The sequence below is a fragment of the Saccoglossus kowalevskii genome, chromosome 4 (genome assembly GCF_978046115.1).
Source record: "Saccoglossus kowalevskii chromosome 4, keSacKowa6.1, whole genome shotgun sequence".
Lineage (NCBI taxonomy): Eukaryota > Metazoa > Hemichordata > Enteropneusta > Harrimaniidae > Saccoglossus > Saccoglossus kowalevskii.
The window spans coordinates 43,538,965-43,558,881 of NC_140644.1; the positions used below are offsets into that span (position 1 = coordinate 43,538,965).

A 19,917-nucleotide genomic window follows, 5' to 3' on the forward strand; every position below is an offset into this window, starting at 1 on the left:
TCTGAACTAGTTTTGGGTGAAAATATGTGCATATTAATTACCTAATTTGCATAAAATTTCGGCTTTTCCACTGATATCTCAACTACTAATCATTACATTTCAATGAAACTTGGTACCTAGATGTCATAGGACACTGCACAGACCTAGTAGTTTTTAGGGTAATAGCAGTACATATTAATTACCTAATTTGCATAATTAATAAAATTTCGGATTTTCCATATATCTCAAGTACTAATCAACATATTTCAATGAAACTTGGTACATAGATCCTCTAGGACTATGCAGAGATCTAATTAGTTTTGGGGTAAATAATTGTGCATATTAATTAACTTATTTGCATAATTATTTAATTTTCAGCTTTTTCACTAATATCTCGAGTACTAATAGTACTTTAAATGAATCTAAACTATGTAGAGAGCCAATTAGTTGTTGGTATATATTTTCGCATATTAATTACCTAATTTGCATAATTAATACATTTTCAACTTTCACACTGATATTACATTTCAGTGAAACTTTGTACATAAGACAATGTACAAATATGATCAGTTTTGGGTTAAAATGTGTTCATATAAATTCCCTAATTAGCATAATAATTCATAATTGTTTAGTTCTGATCACATTTCAATGAAACTTGGTACATAGATGGTCTGTTACATTGCGCAGACCTTATTAGTTTTACACTTTGTTCATTTTAATTTTCTGATTTGCATAATTAGTTTTCAGCTTTTCCATCAATATCTCAAGTACAAGTAATTTTGAATTAATTTTTACTGTGTCTCTAATAATCTCAGCACACAGGAGTTCTTTCTAAGATTTTTTTGATTTCTGTGTGTATCATGTGTTGACCTTTTCACCACCAGACTTTCTCATCCAAATTTGTCTGTCCTTTTTTTCTGGAAATGAACCCTAATTTTGGAGCCAACAGGCAATATTTGAATCAATTTTCAGTTTTTACTCAAAAAATTTGACTTTTTTTGTTCCAATCTTCTGAAGAAAAGTGCAGACTATAAACAGCACTATTTTGTGATGAATAGAGGACACTGGTGGTGAAAAAATTAATTTTGTCAAAATCTAATTTTCAAATAATTGTTTGAATATTTCAGATGTTATGACGTTGTTATGGATACAGCTAATTTCAGAGATTAACTGTAGATTGATCTCAAAAAAACTAAAAGCACAAATTTGTTAAATCCGGTAATGTTTTGTTTTCTAGGTATGAATGAGCAGGGATTGTACAGAATAGTCGGTGTCAACTCTAAAGTCAATAAATTAACTAATTTGTGCCTAGGTAAGTTATTTATTTGCTCAATTTTCTCAGGTTGATTTTGTTTAATTAATATTTGCGAAGACTAGATTGCATGTTCCTAAAAATCGTAGTAGTCTGGGGGCCCAAGGTGAAAATTTTCACAGACGTAGCACCCCCCCTTGTGAAAAGCAACAACCATGTTTTTTTCATAGAAGTGTCTTTTGGCAACTTATTTGGGGGGAATGTGTCCCTAAAAAGTGGTAGCAAGGTGTAGATTGCGAGGGTTGTTGAGCACTGTTAAAAATGATTTTTAACAAACTCTAAATTTCACCATAAAATAACGAAAATTGTTTGGTTTGAATATGGAAATACATATGACTCATGTACAAGATATATTCTAATTCTAAATGATAACACACACACTATACAGCTATACAATAATAATGGCATTATTATCACAGCTAATATCACAAGTATTTTATATGTCCATATCCATATCAGAGTCGTCCGCTGTATCCGATTCTTCTGGGAGAACACTAATAGCGACTTTATGTGGATTATTACAATCATCACCACTCATACATATACTGGCATCTGTGCATGCCATGCTTTGTCTCGCACAACTGCAGTTTCGTTCACTCTTTGCTTTCTTGCACCCACATGTAATGAGTTCTAGAAGAGCTTCAGGGGCAGGTGACTGTGTCATTAGTGTCGGAAATATGTGACCATCGCCACTGTAATGCCATCCATTACCAATAGGGGAGTGAATGACTGGCTGAGCCTCCAATGCTTGCTTCCATATATAAGTTTGGTAGTTTGCACGTTTGGAATGCTGCTCTAAACTATCAGATGCTGGTGGAAAGGCTTCATTCTTTCCTTGTCTGTGACAGAAAAGTTTATGCCGCACAACATTCACATCCGCCGAGTCAGCTGTCACATCATAGATAATGGTTATCAGAAGTTCTATTGATGTCAGTTCTATCAGAGGTATATCAACATGTGTGCCAAAGTCCATAAGGCTTCCAAACTTGTCTGGGTTATTCCTGACAAGCTTCCAAGTTTGCCAGCCCTTGTAGGACTGCTGGTGGAATCACATCCAGTTAATGTGTGTACTGCTGGCAACACAATTGTTGACCTAGTGCATCAGATATGGAATGGGTGGGTATGAATCAAGATTTATCATTCACATCAGTATGGAACCATAGTTCTTGGACAGATTCCATAGAGTGATTGAAGTATACACAGAGCACTGCAACATCAGTATCTGGAGACCACAGCACGACTCAAGGGTATTCTTCTGAAGCATGTGCAACATGAAGTAAAAGCCTGGTATCTGCTTCTTCATGTGATGAGAACAGATCTGCGACATCAAGAACTCCACCAGTAGATGCCATGCGAGCAATGAGACCATCCTTGAACCCTCCTGCAACTAGAATTTTCTCATCTGGTTCAAGTAACAATTGTGTCATTTTGCACCATGATTCTGATAAGAAGTCTACCAGTTGTTCTTTATTTCTAGGATTACCAATATACTTACTCCACTGTGTTGGTATCGGTGTGTTAGGGCCATGGATTTTAACTTCATAGCTCTGTGAGGATTACCAATATACTTACTCCACTGTGTTGGTATCGGTGTATTAGGGCTATGGATTTTAACTTCATAGCTCTGTGAGGATTACCAATATACTTACTCCACTGTGTTGGTATCGGTGTATTAGGGCTATGGATTTTAACTTCATAGCTCTGTGAGGATTACCAATATACTTACTCCACTGTGTTGGTATCGGTGTGTTAGGGCCATGGATTTTAACTTCATAGCTCTGTGAGGATTACCAATATACTTACTCCACTGTGTTGGTATCGGTGTGTTAGGGCCATGGATTTTAACTTCATAGCTCTGTGAGGATTACCAATATACTTACTCCACTGTGTTGGTATCGGTGTATTAGGGCTATGGATTTTAACTTCATAGCTCTGTGAGGATTACCAATATACTTACTCCACTGTGTTGGTATCGGTGTATTAGGGCTATGGATTTTAACTTCATAGCTCTGTGAGGATTACCAATATACTTACTCCACTGTGTTGGTATCGGTGTGTTAGGGCCATGGATTTTAACTTCATAGCTCTGTGAGGATTACCAATATACTTACTCCACTGTGTTGGTATCGGTGTGTTAGGGCCATGGATTTTAACTTCATAGCTCTGTGAGGATTACCAATATACTTACTCCACTGTGTTGGTATCGGTGTATTAGGGCTATGGATTTTAACTTCATAGCTCTGTGAGGATTACCAATATACTTACTCCACTGTGTTGGTATCGGTGTGTTAGGGCCATGGATTTTAACTTCATAGCTCTGTGAGGATTACCAATATACTTACTCCACTGTGTTGGTATCGGTGTGTTAGGGCCATGGATTTTAACTTCATAGCTCTGTGAGGATTGCCTTCGGGCTCTCTCGAAAGCCTTGATGGAATCTTTTGCATCGTATCTATCGAAAACAATATCTACAGCATTCATATCTCTGTAGAGGTTGGTGAACTATTTTGAAAAGCACCTCAGCAAGTTTCCCGAAGCAGGATGCACCTCCTTGTTTAACCATCTGCAGAATAGCCATGCCGTCTATCATCCATGCTGTTGGAATGTTGGATGCTGGCAATTGGTGTTGTGATTCCGCTTCTTTCTCTAATTCAGGCAGTAGCTTACTTTTTGCTGTTTTTAGCAGAGAACCAATGGGCCAATGCATATGGAACTGTGGACAGCTCATGTTTGAAAACATCTTTGAGATAAATTTCTCTTGTTTGAGCAGCCACTACAAGCCAACTAAACAACTCTCTATCTGCATTGATGGCCACTGTCTGCTCTCCACCAACTTTCTTTATCTTATTGACATCTCCTTCATCACGCTGTATGCGGCCTGGAGTAGCTACTTTGTGCTTTGCATGTGTTTCTCCAACATAACACACATCACTTTCATAGAGGTTGTAATAGATGTGCGTTCATGAGCAGTGATAAACCATCTAGCAAGGGCTCCTGGTCGTAAAGTAAACCCAACAATCTCACCTTTTACCTTACTATCACGGTTTACTGTTTGTTCGAGTGCCATATCTGTTCAGACTTCATTAAACTTATTGTGCATGTACTTCGGGGGAACAATCTGGTAGAAGCTTCATGTCACTTATATACACTGACACCCATCGGGCATAGTTGGTACGGTCAAAGGCAAAGAATAGTGGTAGCTTGCTCGTTCAGATCTTATAAATCGCAATAGGATATTAACCATTTCGATGTAATCATTCCAGAAAGTGAATGTTTGTGATGATGCACTTGTAACGCAGAATCTGTGTGCATCATGCACAATATTGATGGCGTCACTTAACTGAGAAAGTGCTACTTCCAGACTAGGTACATGTATGTTATCATTCAAAACAGCAGACTGACACTCACACTGACATTGAAGTTTGTCATTGATGAAGTCAACATCACAATCTATCTCATTGCCTTGTATCCACTTACAAAATGCCTGCTACCTTAGTCTGAACAGGGCCTCCATTACCAGTTTGTGAGCTCTTACTCCACGATTGTAAGTTTTGCCTGTGATTCTATAAGTATGTCTTCAATACCACTGTCAGCATATTTCTTTCTAATCACTGCCAGGAATGTGCTATGTGGAAACCACCCATTCTCAATACTGTTTTGTTAAACTCTTCAGTACACCTCCACTGAATTTCTTTGGCTTTACAGTATATAGCCTCGTTGAATGTCAGGACACTGTAATCTTGCCCAAGTATCATAGACATCTTGCACACATTTGTCATCACTGTATACACAGTGCTCCATTCAGTAGGTGATGCTGGAAGCATTGGGCACACATTTGTCATCACTGTATACACAGTGCTCCATTCAGTAGGTGATGCTGGAAGCATTGGGCACACATTTGTCATCACTGTATACACAGTGCTCCATTCAGTAGGTGATGCTGGAAGCATTGGGCACACATTTGTCATCACTGTATACACAGTGCTCCATTCAGTAGGTGATGCTGGAAGCATTGGGCACACATTTGTCATCACTGTATACACAGTGCTCCATTCAGTAGGTGATGCTGGAAGCATTGGGCACACATTTGTCATCACTGTATACACAGTGCTCCATTCAGTAGGTGATGCTGGAAGCATTGGGCACACATTTGTCATCACTGTATACACAGTGCTCCATTCAGTAGGTGATGCTGGGAGTATTGGACAGTACCCAATTGATGTTACTTTTGGTACTGTAGAGGAAATCATTGCATTGTAAGCTGTCCATCCAGGGATTTGCTGGGTAGTAAGCCTTTCAAATTCAACTTCAAATAGCTTTATAGGATAACACCTAACAATAAGCCATTGTAAATCAATGTTAGCAGCTTGCTCACATGATTCAATATCAGAAAACCATTTACTGTCTACTTTTCCAAGAAGATTTGACAATTGTACTGTAGGATTGTGTGACAAATTGTTGGGTTATTAAGTGCTCGTTGTCTCGGTGGTACTATTTTCCCCTGCATCTCAGTTAGTACTATTCCAAAAAAGCCTTCCGTAATTACTGGATTCTGGCGCTCATACACTACCATAGTTGTGGCATGGGTTGTGTGTTTCCCATCTAATGTTTCTTCATTGATATCATAATTGTCTACAGCAAACTGAACAAAATCTCCATGCTGTATATTTGATGGAATTATGACACCATCTGCAGCTGCTTTCCTCTGTTGATCCATTGCAATAGCAGTGTCAATTCTCTCCAGGTCTTCATAACTGACACAGTGTGCTAGCTTGTGTACCATTGATACTACCTGCTTTGATCCTGTCATATGTCGCATGGACATTGCGAGCCCAACATGTGTAGGGGTACGTTTTGCACCTCTGGACACTATATGGATCATGTCCTGACCAACTGATAATATCTATCTGTGTAGATTCCTGTTGTTGGATGTTCTCAAGGGACAGTGCTCATCTATAGGTTCATCACCATCATTCCCTTTGAAGATCCAATGCAAAAATCTATACACATTATGTGGAATCATGTTAACTGATTGTTCTAACGTGATTGTGGAACTATCTACTGGATTAATCTCCAACCCCTCACACTTCTTTGCGAATTATCTGTGATGCATGGAAAAGTGTAGATGTGGTTGAAATCATATCAATATCACTCATCATGGAAGTGCTCACAGAAGTCTCATCTTCATGTTGTAACTCTGAATGGAATTTGGCAGCAATGTTTATGACATCTTCGAGCGATACTTTATTGCTGTAGACCAATTCAGGTTTACTTGGGTCAGGCTGTTGTTGAAACAAGATGTTTGTACCAAAATAGTTGTGTCAATTTAGTCTCTGGGTTTCGTTTTACGATGAAACTCTTAAAGCAACAAGCTTGCACACTGACTGGAGTCCATGGATGTGTTAGGTTCTGCCATTGGACATGGACTGGAACTTCTTCCTTGATGCATAAATGGCTTTATGTTGGTTTTGCTGCAGTAAGACTGGTGACATCGTGCATGATAATGTACTTGTGGCAATCTCAATAATGAATCAATATCCAAAGACTAATCTCTGATAGCAAGATATGCACAATGAAAAGACTTTAGTCCTGCCGGAGTTGCAGTCCTAAGCTGTTCAGGTTTTCGAAGCCTGGCAAATTATACACTTAGACCAGTCACTAACCAGAAGAGATTTTTAGCTCCGCTGTCGACTTTGTCGAGCAAAGCTTATCATATGAGTGATTGTCCGTCGTCGTCGTCCGTGTCAATGTTTAACTTTTTCGACTTCTTCTTGAAAATTACAAGCCTGAATGCTTTGATACTTGGTGTATATGTACCTTGGGTAGACCTCTCTTAGGTTTGTTCATTTCATGTTGATATCTTCAATTCTCTAATTTTTGTGAATATTTTTGTAATTTTTGGTAAAAAGTGATATTTTCGACTTCTTGTTAAAAACCGCAAGTGCAATTGCTTTGATATTACATATATAGGTACTACATGTGGACCTCTCTCAGATTTGTTCATTTTTAGCTCTGCTGTCGACTTTGTCGAGCGGAGCTTATCATATGAGTGATTGTCCGTCGTCGTCATACGTGTCAATGTTTTACTTTTTCGACTTCTTCTTGAAAACTACAAGCCTGAATGCTTTGATACTTGGTGTATATTACATATATAGGTACTACATGTGGACCTCTTTCAGATTTGTTCATTTTGTAATGATATCTTTAATTCTCTAATTTTGGTGAATATTTTTGTCATTTTTGGTAAAAAGTGATATTTTTGACTTCTTGTTGAAAACCGCAAGTCCAATTGCTTTGATATATTATACATATAGGTACTACATGTGGACCTCTCTCAGATTTGTTCATTTTCTAATGATATCTTCAGTTCTTTAATTGAAATGTCCATTGCTAACAGCGGAGCTATCTCAGCCGACAGGCTGCTTGTTTCTTATATCATGATATAAAGCCAAAAAAAATTGTTGCTTCTCGGCATAGTAGGGACAAATGATGATGCCATACGTGATGTAGTTTTAATTTGTTTCCATATTAGGATTATTCAATACCTGAACAAGATACATGGACTACATTTAACATGTATTAAATACTACTTTCATATATATGCCATATCTCAAACACGTTTGTGGTGACACAGAGCATAACGATGATATACCACAACTAATGGGGTACTTCCGAGTTATATCAAATTTTTGAAGATAAAATATATTGCTTTGCTCAATGGATTTATTTTCATATCACAGTTATTGAAACTATTTTGCCAATTTCCTCAAAAAAATAGCACATTGACAGACAACTGAATGTTGTTACTGTGACCAAATGCACGTATGATTTTGACCCATTATATTACATGTGACTAATTAAAGTCGTCTTTAATTTTTGATTATCATTAAATGCATTAAAAAAATCATTGTTATACTGCCACACATGTTTTCAAACGTGGTATATATCTGTATAAAACAAGATCAAAATGGATGTAATGTGGAAGAATTGAATAACAAATTTACTTACCTATACAAGCAGCATACGTTAAAAGGTTACAATATCGCCTTCACACTTTGAATTTAGTAAACAATTTGTGTACAATGAAATATATAGTTCAGTTGGGTAATAGTATCTCCGATTAACTGGCTCTAGCTCTGTGTCTAAACATGATATTTGCACGCATATACCAAGGGGTAATCAGTGTCTTACAGGGAAAATTATCATTGGATTTTCCTATCAACCAAGGACGCTATACTCTTTGTTAAGTTGCATTTCATATATTTTTAGATAAAAGGAAATTTGATAAAGTGAATTTAGAAGACCCGGCTGAATGGGAAATTAAAACTATTACAAGCGCACTCAAGAATTACTTCAGGTGAGAACTTTTAATTTTAGTTTCTTGAAAGAGACAAGAATGTTTTACTAATTGTTGTTTCCCAGCAAAACAAAATATTCAAAATGTTCGTCATGACAACATTTACAGTTCCTTACATGTTTGAACCGCACATAAAATATGTTTCTGGTCAAAAATAAATTGGTGTGGTTATATGGCACACTTTTTTTTGCTGTTTAATTTTTGTAGTTTCCTATATATTTACCATTGTCTGTTAAACTTGATTCACTCGGTTCCCGAACAAATAACTTCATTTAAATATTCCTATTGTTGAAAAACTCATCAGTGAATGTGTTGATTGAAATTAGACATGTTGATACAAATCATTTGTTTGTCAGCATAGAACTAAAAACCCTGTCAGCATAGAACTAAAAACCCTGACAGCATAGAACTAAAAACCTTGACAGCATAGAACTAAAAACCCTGTCAGCATAGAACTAAAAACCTTGACAGCATAGAACTAAAAACCCTGACAGAATAGAACTAAAAACCCTGACAGAATAGAACTAAAAACCCTGACAGAATAGAACTAAAAACCCTGACAGAATAGAACTAAAAACCCTGACAGCATAGAACTAAAAACCCTGACAGCATAGAACTAAAAACCCTGACAGCATAGAACTAAAAACCCTGACAGCATAGAACTAAAAACCCTGACAGCATAGAACTAAAAACCCTGACAGCATAGAACTAAAAACTCTGACAGAATAGAACTAAAAACCCTGACAGAATAGAACTAAAAATCCTGACAGCATAGAACTAAAAACCCTGACAGCATAGAACTAAAAACCCTGACAGCATAGAACTAAAAACTCTGACAGAATAGAACTAAAAACCCTGACAGAATAGAACTAAAAACCCTGACAGCATAGAACTAAAAACCCTGACAGCATAGAACTAAAAACCCTGACAGCATAGAACTAAAAACTCTGACAGAATAGAACTAAAAACCCTGACAGAATAGAACTAAAAACCCTGACAGCATAGAACTAAAAACCCTGACAGCATAGAACTAAAAACTCTGACAGAATAGAACTAAAAACCCTGACAGAATAGAACTAAAAAACCTGACAGCATAGAACTAAAAACCCTGACAGCATAGAACTAAAAACCCTGACAGCATAGAACTAAAAACCCTGACAGCATAGAACTAAAAACCCTGACAGCATAGAACTAAAAACCCTGACAGCATAGAACTAAAAACCCTGACAGCATAGAACTAAAAACCCTGACAGCATAGAACTAAAAACCCTGACAGCATAGAACTAAAAACCCTGACAGAATAGAACTAAAAACCCTGACAGCATAGAACTAAAAACCCTGACAGCATAGAACTAAAAACCCTGACAGCATAGAACTAAAAACCCTGACAGAATAGAACTAAAAACCCTGACAGAATAGAACTAAAAACCCTGACAGCATAGAACTAAAAACCCTGTCAGCATAGAACTAATAACCCTGTCAGCATAGAACTAAAAACCCTGACAGCATAGAACTAAAAACCCTGACAGCATAGAACTAAAAACCCTGACAGCATAGAACTAAAAACCCTGACAGCATAGAACTAAAAACCCTGACAGCATAGAACTAAAAAACCTGACAGCATAGAACTAAAAACCCAGTCAGCATAGAACTAAAAACCCTGTCAGCATAGAACTAATAACCCTGTCAGCATAGAACTAAAAACCCTGACAGCATAGAACTAAAAACCCTGACAGCATAGAACTAAAAACCCTGACAGCATAGAACTAAAAACCCTGACAGAATAGAACTAAAAACCCTGACAGCATAGAACTAAAAACCCTGACAGCATAGAACTAAAAACCCTGACAGAATAGAACTAAAAACCCTGACAGAATAGAACTAAAAACCCTGACAGAATAGAACTAAAAACCCTGACAGAATAGAACTAAAAACCCTGACAGCATAGAACTAAAAACCCTGACAGCATAGAACTAAAAACCCTGACAGCATAGAACTAAAAACCCTGACAGCATAGAACTAAAAACCCTGACAGAATAGAACTAAAAACCCTGACAGAATAGAACTAAAAACCCTGACAGAATAGAACTAAAAACCCTGACAGCATAGAACTAAAAACCCTGACAGCATAGAACTAAAAACCCTGACAGCATAGAACTAAAAACCCTGACAGAATAGAACTAAAAACCCTGACAGCATAGAACTAAAAACCCTGACAGCATAGAACTAAAAACCCTGACAGCATAGAACTAAAAACCCTGACAGCATAGAACTAAAAACCCTGACAGAATAGAACTAAAAACCCTGACAGCATAGAACTAAAAACCCTGACAGCATAGAACTAAAAACCCTGACAGCATAGAACTAAAAACCCTGACAGCATAGAACTAAAAACCCTGACAGAATAGAACTAAAAACCCTGACAGCATAGAACTAAAAACCCTGACAGCATAGAACTAAAAACCCTGACAGCATAGAACTAAAAACCCTGACAGCATAGAACTAAAAACCCTGACAGAATAGAACTAAAAACCTTGACAGCATAGAACTAAAAACCCTGACAGAATAGAACTAAAAACCCTGACAGCATAGAACTAAAAACCCTGACAGCATAGAACTAAAAACCCTGACAGCATAGAACTAAAAACCCTGACAGCATAGAACTAAAAACCCTGACAGAATAGAACTAAAAACCCTGACAGCATAGAACTAAAAACCCTGACAGCATAGAACTAAAAACCCTGACAGAATAGAACTAAAAACCCTGACAGAATAGAACTAAAAACCCTGACAGAATAGAACTAAAAACCCTGACAGCATAGAACTAAAAACCCTGACAGCATAGAACTAAAAACCCTGACAGCATAGAACTAAAAACCCTGACAGAATAGAACTAAAAACCCTGACAGAATAGAACTAAAAACTCTGACAGAATAGAACTAAAAACTCTGACAGAATAGAACTAAAAACCTGACAGCATAGAACTAAAAACCCTGACAGCATAGAACTAAAAACCCTGACAGCATAGAACTAAAAACCCTGACAGAATAGAACTAAAAACCTGACAGCATAGAACTAAAAACCCTGACAGCATAGAACTAAAAACCCTGACAGCATAGAACTAAAAACTCTGACAGAATAGAACTAAAAACCTGACAGCATAGAACTAAAAACCCTGACAGCATAGAACTAAAAACCTGACAGCATAGAACTAAAAACCCTGACAGCATAGAACTAAAAACCCTGACAGAATAGAACTAAAAACCCTGACAGCATAGAACTAAAAACCCTGACAGCATAGAACTAAAAACCCTGTCAGCATAGAACTAAAAACCCTGACAGCATAGAACTAAAAACCCTGTCAGCATAGAACTAAAAACCCTGACAGCATAGAACTAAAAACCCTGACAGCATAGAACTAAAAACCCTGACAGCATAGAACTAAAAACCCTGACAGAATAGAACTAAAAACCCTGACAGAATAGAACTAAAAAACCTGACAGCATAGAACTAAAAACCCTGACAGCATAGAACTAAAAACCCTGACAGAATAGAACTAAAAAACCTGACAGCATAGAACTAAAAACCCTGACAGAATAGAACTAAAAACCCTGACAGAATAGAACTAAAAACCCTGACAGCATAGAACTAAAAACCTGACAGCATAGAACTAAAAACCCTGACAGCATAGAACTAAAAACCCTGTCAGCATAGAACTAAAAACCCTGACAGAATAGAACTAAAAACCCTGTCAGCATAGAACTAAAAACCCTGACAGCATAGAACTAAAAACCCTGTCAGCATAGAACTAAAAACCCTGTCAGCATAGAACTAAAAACCCTGACAGCATAGAACTAAAAACCCTGACAGCATAGAACTAAAAACCCTGACAGAATAGAACTAAAAACCCTGACAGCATAGAACTAAAAACCCTGTCAGCATAGAACTAAAAACCCTGACAGAATAGAACTAAAAACCCTGACAGAATAGAACTAAAAACCCTGACAGAATAGAACTAAAAACCCTGACAGCATAGAACTAAAAACCCTGTCAGCATAGAACTAAAAACCCTGTCAGCATAGAACTAAAAACCCTGACAGCATAGAACTAAAAACCCTGACAGAATAGAACTAAAAACCCAGTCAGCATAGAACTAAAAACCCTGTCAGCATAGAACTAATAACCCTGTCAGCATAGAACTAAAAACCCTGACAGCATAGAACTAAAAACCCTGACAGCATAGAACTAAAAACCCTGACAGAATAGAACTAAAAACCCTGACAGCATAGAACTAAAAACCCTGACAGCATAGAACTAAAAACCCTGACAGCATAGAACTAAAAACCCTGACAGCATAGAACTAAAAACCCTGACAGAATAGAACTAAAAACCCTGACAGCATAGAACTAAAAACCCTGTCAGCATAGAACTAAAAACCCTGACAGAATAGAACTAAAAACCCTGACAGAATAGAACTAAAAACCCTGACAGAATAGAACTAAAAACCCTGACAGCATAGAACTAAAAACCCTGTCAGCATAGAACTAAAAACCCTGACAGAATAGAACTAAAAACCCTGACAGCATAGAACTAAAAACCCTGACAGAATAGAACTAAAAACCCTGACAGCATAGAACTAAAAACCCTGACAGCATAGAACTAAAAACCCTGACAGCATAGAACTAAAAACCCTGACAGCATAGAACTAAAAACCCTGACAGAATAGAACTAAAAACCCTGACAGAATAGAACTAAAAACCCTGACAGCATAGAACTAAAAACCCTGACAGCATAGAACTAAAAACCCTGACAGCATAGAACTAAAAACCCTGACAGAATAGAACTAAAAACCCTGACAGCATAGAACTAAAAACCCTGACAGAATAGAACTAAAAACCCTGACAGCATAGAACTAAAAACCCTGACAGAATAGAACTAAAAACCCTGACAGCATAGAACTAAAAACCCTGACAGCATAGAACTAAAAACCCTGACAGCATAGAACTAAAAACCCTGACAGCATAGAACTAAAAACCCTGACAGCATAGAACTAAAAACCCTGACAGAATAGAACTAAAAACCCTGACAGCATAGAACTAAAAACCCTGACAGAATAGAACTAAAAACCCTGACAGCATAGAACTAAAAACCCTGACAGCATAGAACTAAAAACCCTGACAGAATAGAACTAAAAACCCTGACAGCATAGAACTAAAAACCCTGACAGCATAGAACTAAAAACCCTGACAGAATAGAACTAAAAACCCTGACAGCATAGAACTAAAAACCCTGACAGCATAGAACTAAAAACCCTGACAGAATAGAACTAAAAACCCTGACAGCATAGAACTAAAAACCCTGACAGCATAGAACTAAAAACCCTGACAGAATAGAACTAAAAACCCTGACAGAATAGAACTAAAAACCCTGACAGAATAGAACTAAAAACCCTGACAGCATAGAACTAAAAACCCTGACAGCATAGAACTAAAAACCCTGACAGCATAGAACTAAAAACCCTGACAGAATAGAACTAAAAACCCTGACAGAATAGAACTAAAAACCCTGACAGAATAGAACTAAAAACCCTGACAGCATAGAACTAAAAACCCTGACAGCATAGAACTAAAAACCCTGACAGCATAGAACTAAAAACCCTGACAGAATAGAACTAAAAACCCTGACAGAATAGAACTAAAAACCCTGACAGCATAGAACTAAAAACCCTGACAGCATAGAACTAAAAACCCTGACAGCATAGAACTAAAAACCCTGACAGAATAGAACTAAAAACCTGACAGAATAGAACTAAAAACCCTGACAGCATAGAACTAAAAACCCTGACAGCATAGAACTAAAAACCCTGACAGAATAGAACTAAAAACCCTGACAGCATAGAACTAAAAACCCTGACAGCATAGAACTAAAAACCCTGACAGAATAGAACTAAAAACCCTGACAGAATAGAACTAAAAACCCTGACAGCATAGAACTAAAAACCCTGTCAGCATAGAACTAAAAACCCTGTCAGCATAGAACTAAAAACCCTGACAGCATAGAACTAAAAAACCTGACAGCATAGAACTAAAAACCCAGTCAGCATAGAACTAAAAACCCTGTCAGCATAGAACTAATAACCCTGTCAGCATAGAACTAAAAACCCTGACAGCATAGAACTAAAAACCCTGACAGCATAGAACTAAAAACCCTGTCAGAATAGAACTAAAAACCCTGACAGCATAGAACTAAAAACCCTGACAGCATGGAACTAAAAACCCTGACAGCATGGAACTAAAAACCCTGACAGCATAGAACTAAAAACCCTGACACTAACATTAGTATCGTCTGAAGTGATATCATACTTGATTTCTTGTATTTGTGTTTCTACTTTCATAAATGTCTATCTGTATGAGTTTGCACCCAGAATCAATGTGTCTCACAAACATTACAATATTTTATTTACTTGTAATATTTCAATATTATTATTTAAATTTCATACAGGAATTTACCAGAACCATTGATGACATTCAAATATCATAATGATTTTGTGGCAGCTTCCAAGAAAGAATCAAGAACACTGCGAATAAATGATATTCATGCTCTCGTACATCAATTACCTGAACCCAACTTTGAAATGTTAGATTTACTCATGTGTCATCTCAGAAAGTAAGTAACTGAATCCATTTGTACCATCTCTGTATAAAGGAAACACACTTGTCTACTGTCTGACTTGCTTCTCTGAACGAGCAATCCCTTTTATCAGTAGCCCACTATGAGTGATGTCAATAACAAGTTTGAATGAAATCGTTTGAAGCATGTCAAAGAAATGGTTGATAACATAAGCTGCTGTGAAGAAATTCTGTTTATAGCAGTTTAATAATCTCTAGTGTGAATTACATATAACATACTGCCATTAGAATGTTAAAATGATAATATTAATGTGATTATTCTTATAATCACCAGCGTTGCAGCGAATTGTGAGAGAAATTTAATGACTGTGGCTAATCTTGGAGTGTGTTTTGGCCCTACATTAATGAGGCCTGAAGAAGAGACTGTTGCTGCAATTATGGATATTAAATTCTGCAATATCGTCATTGAGATTCTTGCAGCTAATTATGAACAGGTACGTTATGGTAAAAACTGTCAAAACAGTTTGGACAACTGGCACAGTTTTAGTGTAGATCACTTTTTGAGTCTATTACAAATGATTTGCCAGTCTAGCACAGAAATATATGTAATGATTGCCTAATTTTAGGATTATTCATTTGAGATTTTAACACGCTTCCATGACTTTCCTATTAAAACAGCTTAACCAAATACTGTCGCTGTACATTTCACATTTCTTTATTGCTCATTCTTTTCAAAATGTATCGTTTCTCATAATCAAATTCATAATCTTCAGTATTTTTTGTTCTAGTATAAAATAAACAAGATTTTGCAACCATTACTTTAAGGATATGGTTAATATGTATTACCACAGTCACAGTTATCTACATTATAAACATTGCTCTTGTAGATGTTTAAGACTGCGCCAGAAGGGGCTGAATATAATTTTAACAAAACCAAAGTACCGTTATCGTCGTCTACGTTGGTGACGCTACCACCAATAAGGCATCATAAATCACAAGCTCCTCAACCACCAATAAATATACCACAAACTGTCCATGAACATCAGTCAACCTCATCAACGTCGCCATCTCAGCCAAGAACTGTAAATAGAATTAAACACCGACCAAAAGCTGTCTATAACTCATCAGAATGTAAGTACTGACCATTCTCCATGTATCAACTGAACACATTGTTGGCATGCTTTAGGGATTCTGAAATTGGTGATTCCGGATCCTCAATCATTCTGCCAACGGCAGTAATCAGTCAAGGTTTGCAAACTGGTGTCTGATCTCTCAAAATTATGGGAAACAACGACTGATATGATTGGTTAATGAATTAAAAGTTATAGTATATAAGACAACAAGGCTCATAAGGTTTATTGCAAAATTGCAGAAAAGCACACAGTATCTGGATGAGTAATAAGGTTAATAGTATATAGTGGAATTAAAGAAGAATATAGCAGACTTTGTTGGTTAATAAAGCTAATGTTGATTAACTGTTATGATCCTAGAAACTATATCTCTTAATTTCTTGTCGGTTAAAATCCTCCATAGATGGTGTCAACAGGTGATGTGTTTATACTTACCCAAATAAATAACATTTCTTTCAGTTGGGGATGCACATTTTACTGGCAGCAGTAGTAGTAGTTCAGAATCTATCAGCTCAAAGTCCTCATCCACAACACACTCGTCGACTTCCTCGCCCCCGTCAGCCAATAAGAAGACTCATTCCAATGCCGGTAAGAAGTCACATAAATCAGCACTAAAAAGACTTGGTAAGCTTCCCTGGAAAATATGGAGCATCATTGTTTTCCGCTATTTTTTTGTTTTGGTTTTATATTTACACCCTTTTCCAAAAAAAAAATTACATTCCAAATTCCTCAGTTAGCATTTTTTTTATTTGTTTTCCAGTGTGGCTTCCTTTGAAAAAAAGATTATTTGTAAATCAGCTAAGCTTAAAACTTTACTCAAAGTGCTGTAGGCATCATGCAATGTAATTAAAATTAGGTATCAATAATGTTTATAGTTTATGGGACTCATCTACTTGCACTGCTGTATAAAGGACGATACATATTTAATTTGTGTGTAAACATTGCATGGGACCTGACATGTTATATTTCAAGATTCAGGTTTTTGTCAGAAGCGTTTGGCAACTGATGAATTTTTAAGCTTAGCTCAGTTTTATTCCCATAATTCGTCCATGATTATGTAAATACTAACAAGTGAACGTTTCCGTTGTCTAGTTCACTTTGTCCTTGTCTGTTCATGTTATTATACGAGTTGCCATTGCAACTGTAGTATTCATGTTACTATGTCCATGTGATATACTGTACATTAACAAATTAATTAATCCTCAGAATTTGGTATTTTTGGAAAGTTTTTGATTAGACACAATTTCACAGAAGTCGCAGAGGCTGACTTTTTATCTAACATGAAGAAAAGTGGGGTTCACAAATATTTTCGGCTACAAAATTTTCCATTTTTCTCATCTTACGAATACAAGTTCACAAATACAAGTCTCAGAATACGAGTCTTACAAAATCAAATTAATTTATAGTGTGTGTAATTTTGTGTTGTATATGTTACCTTTCATGACAGACCATTATGCTGTGTTCATAACCCTTAATCACAACTCAGCAAAACACTAGATGTTATTCTAGAAATGAGATGTAAATTTTCATGATGTAACTGTCCATGATGTAAATGTCCATGATGTAAATGTTTATGTTGTAACTGTCCATGATGTAAATGTTCATGCTGTAACTGTCCATGATGTAAATGTTTATGTTGTAACTGTCCATGATGTAAATGTTCATGCTGTAACTGTCCATGATGTAAATGTTTATGTTGTAACTGTCCATGATGTAAATGTTCATGCTGTAACTGTCCATGATGTAAATGTTTATGTTGTAACTGTCCATGATGTAAATGTTCATGCTGTAACTGTCCATGATGTGAATGTTCATGATGTAACTGTCCATGATGTAAATGTTTATGCTGTAACTGTCCATGATGTAAATGTTCATGCTGTAACTGTCCATGATGTAAATGTCTATGTTGTAACTGTCCATGATGTAAATGTTCATGATGTAACTGTCCATGATGTGAATGTTCATGATGTAACTGTCCATGATGTAAATGTTCATGATGTAACTGTCCATGATGTGAATGTTCATGCTGTAACTGTCCATGATGTGAATGTTTATGTTGTAACTGTCATAATTTAAATGTTCATGCTGTAACTGTCCATGATGTAAATGTTCATGCTGTAACTGTCCATGGTATAAACGTTCATGTTGTAACTGTCCATGATGTAAATGTTCATGATGTAACTGTCCATGATGTAAATGTTCATGATGTAACTGTCCATGATGTAAATGTTCATGATGTAACTGTCCATGATGTAAATGTTCATGCTGTAACTGTCCATGATGTAACTGTCCATGATGTAAATGTTCATGCTGTAACTGTCCATGATGTAAATGTTTATGTTGTAACTGTCCATGATGTAAATGTTCATGCTGTAACTGTCCATGATGTGAATGTTCATGATGTAACTGTCCATGATGTAAATGTTCATGATGTAACTGTCCATGATGTGAATGTTTATGTTGTAACTGTCATAATTTAAATGTTCATGCTGTAACTGTCCATGATGTAAATGTTCATGCTGTAACTGTCCATGATGTAAATGTTTATGTTGTAACTGTCCATGATGTAAATGTTCATGCTGTAACTGTCCATGATGTAAATGTTCATGCTGTAACTGTCCATGATGTGAATGTTCATGATGTAACTGTCCATGATGTAAATGTCCATGATGTAACTGTCCATGATGTGAATGTTCATGATGTAACTGTCATAATTTAAATGTTCATGCTGTAACTGTCATAATTTAAATGTTCATGATGTAACTGTCCATGATGTAAATGTTCATGTTGTAACTGTCCATGATGTAAATGTTCATGCTGTAACTGTCCATGCTGTAACTATCCATGATGTGAATGTTCATGTTGTAACTGTCCATGATGTAAATGTTCATGATGTAACTGTCCATGATGTAAATGTTCATGATGTAACTGTCCATGATGTAAATGTTCATGATGTAACTGTCCATGATGTAACTGTTCATGTTGTAACTGTTCATGTTGTAACTGTCCATGATGTAAATGTTCATGCTGTAACTGTCCATGATGTAAATGTTCATGCTGTAACTGTCCATGATGTAAATGTTCATGCTGTAACTGCCCATGGTGTAAATGTCCATGCTGTAACTGTCATAATTTAAATGTTCATGATAAAACTGTCCATGATGTGAATGTTCATGATGTAACTGCCCATGATGTAAATGTTCATGCTGTAACTGTCCATGATGTAAATGTCTATGCTGTAACTGTTCATGATGTAAATGTTCATGCTGTAACTGTCCATGATGTAAATGTCTATGCTGTAACTGTCCATGATGTAAATGTCCATGCTGTAACTGTCATAATTTAAATGTTCATGATGTAACTGTCCATGATGTGAATGTTCATGATGTAACTGCCCATGATGTAAATGTTCATGCTGTAACTGTCCATGATGTAAATGTCTATGCTGTAACTGTCCATGATGTGAATGTTCATGATGTAACTGTTCATGCTGTAAATGTCTATGCTGTA

At 36.5% G+C, this 19,917-nt stretch overlaps 1 protein-coding gene across 2 annotated transcripts in view; it reads left to right on the forward strand.

The window, feature by feature from the left end:
- LOC144352636 (rho GTPase-activating protein 26-like) overlaps positions 1 to 19,917 on the forward strand; it is a 140,910-nt gene that overhangs the window by 75,434 nt on the left and 45,559 nt on the right. For both annotated transcript variants that reach the window (XM_085498157.1, XM_085498158.1), the window contains exons 16-21: positions 1,217 to 1,291; positions 8,561 to 8,648; positions 15,150 to 15,314; positions 15,612 to 15,771; positions 16,165 to 16,408; positions 16,867 to 16,995. In XM_085498157.1, coding sequence (XP_085354283.1) covers positions 1,217 to 1,291; positions 8,561 to 8,648; positions 15,150 to 15,314; positions 15,612 to 15,771; positions 16,165 to 16,408; positions 16,867 to 16,995 — 861 coding nt within the window. The remainder of the gene's footprint in view (positions 1 to 1,216; positions 1,292 to 8,560; positions 8,649 to 15,149; positions 15,315 to 15,611; positions 15,772 to 16,164; positions 16,409 to 16,866; positions 16,996 to 19,917) is intronic.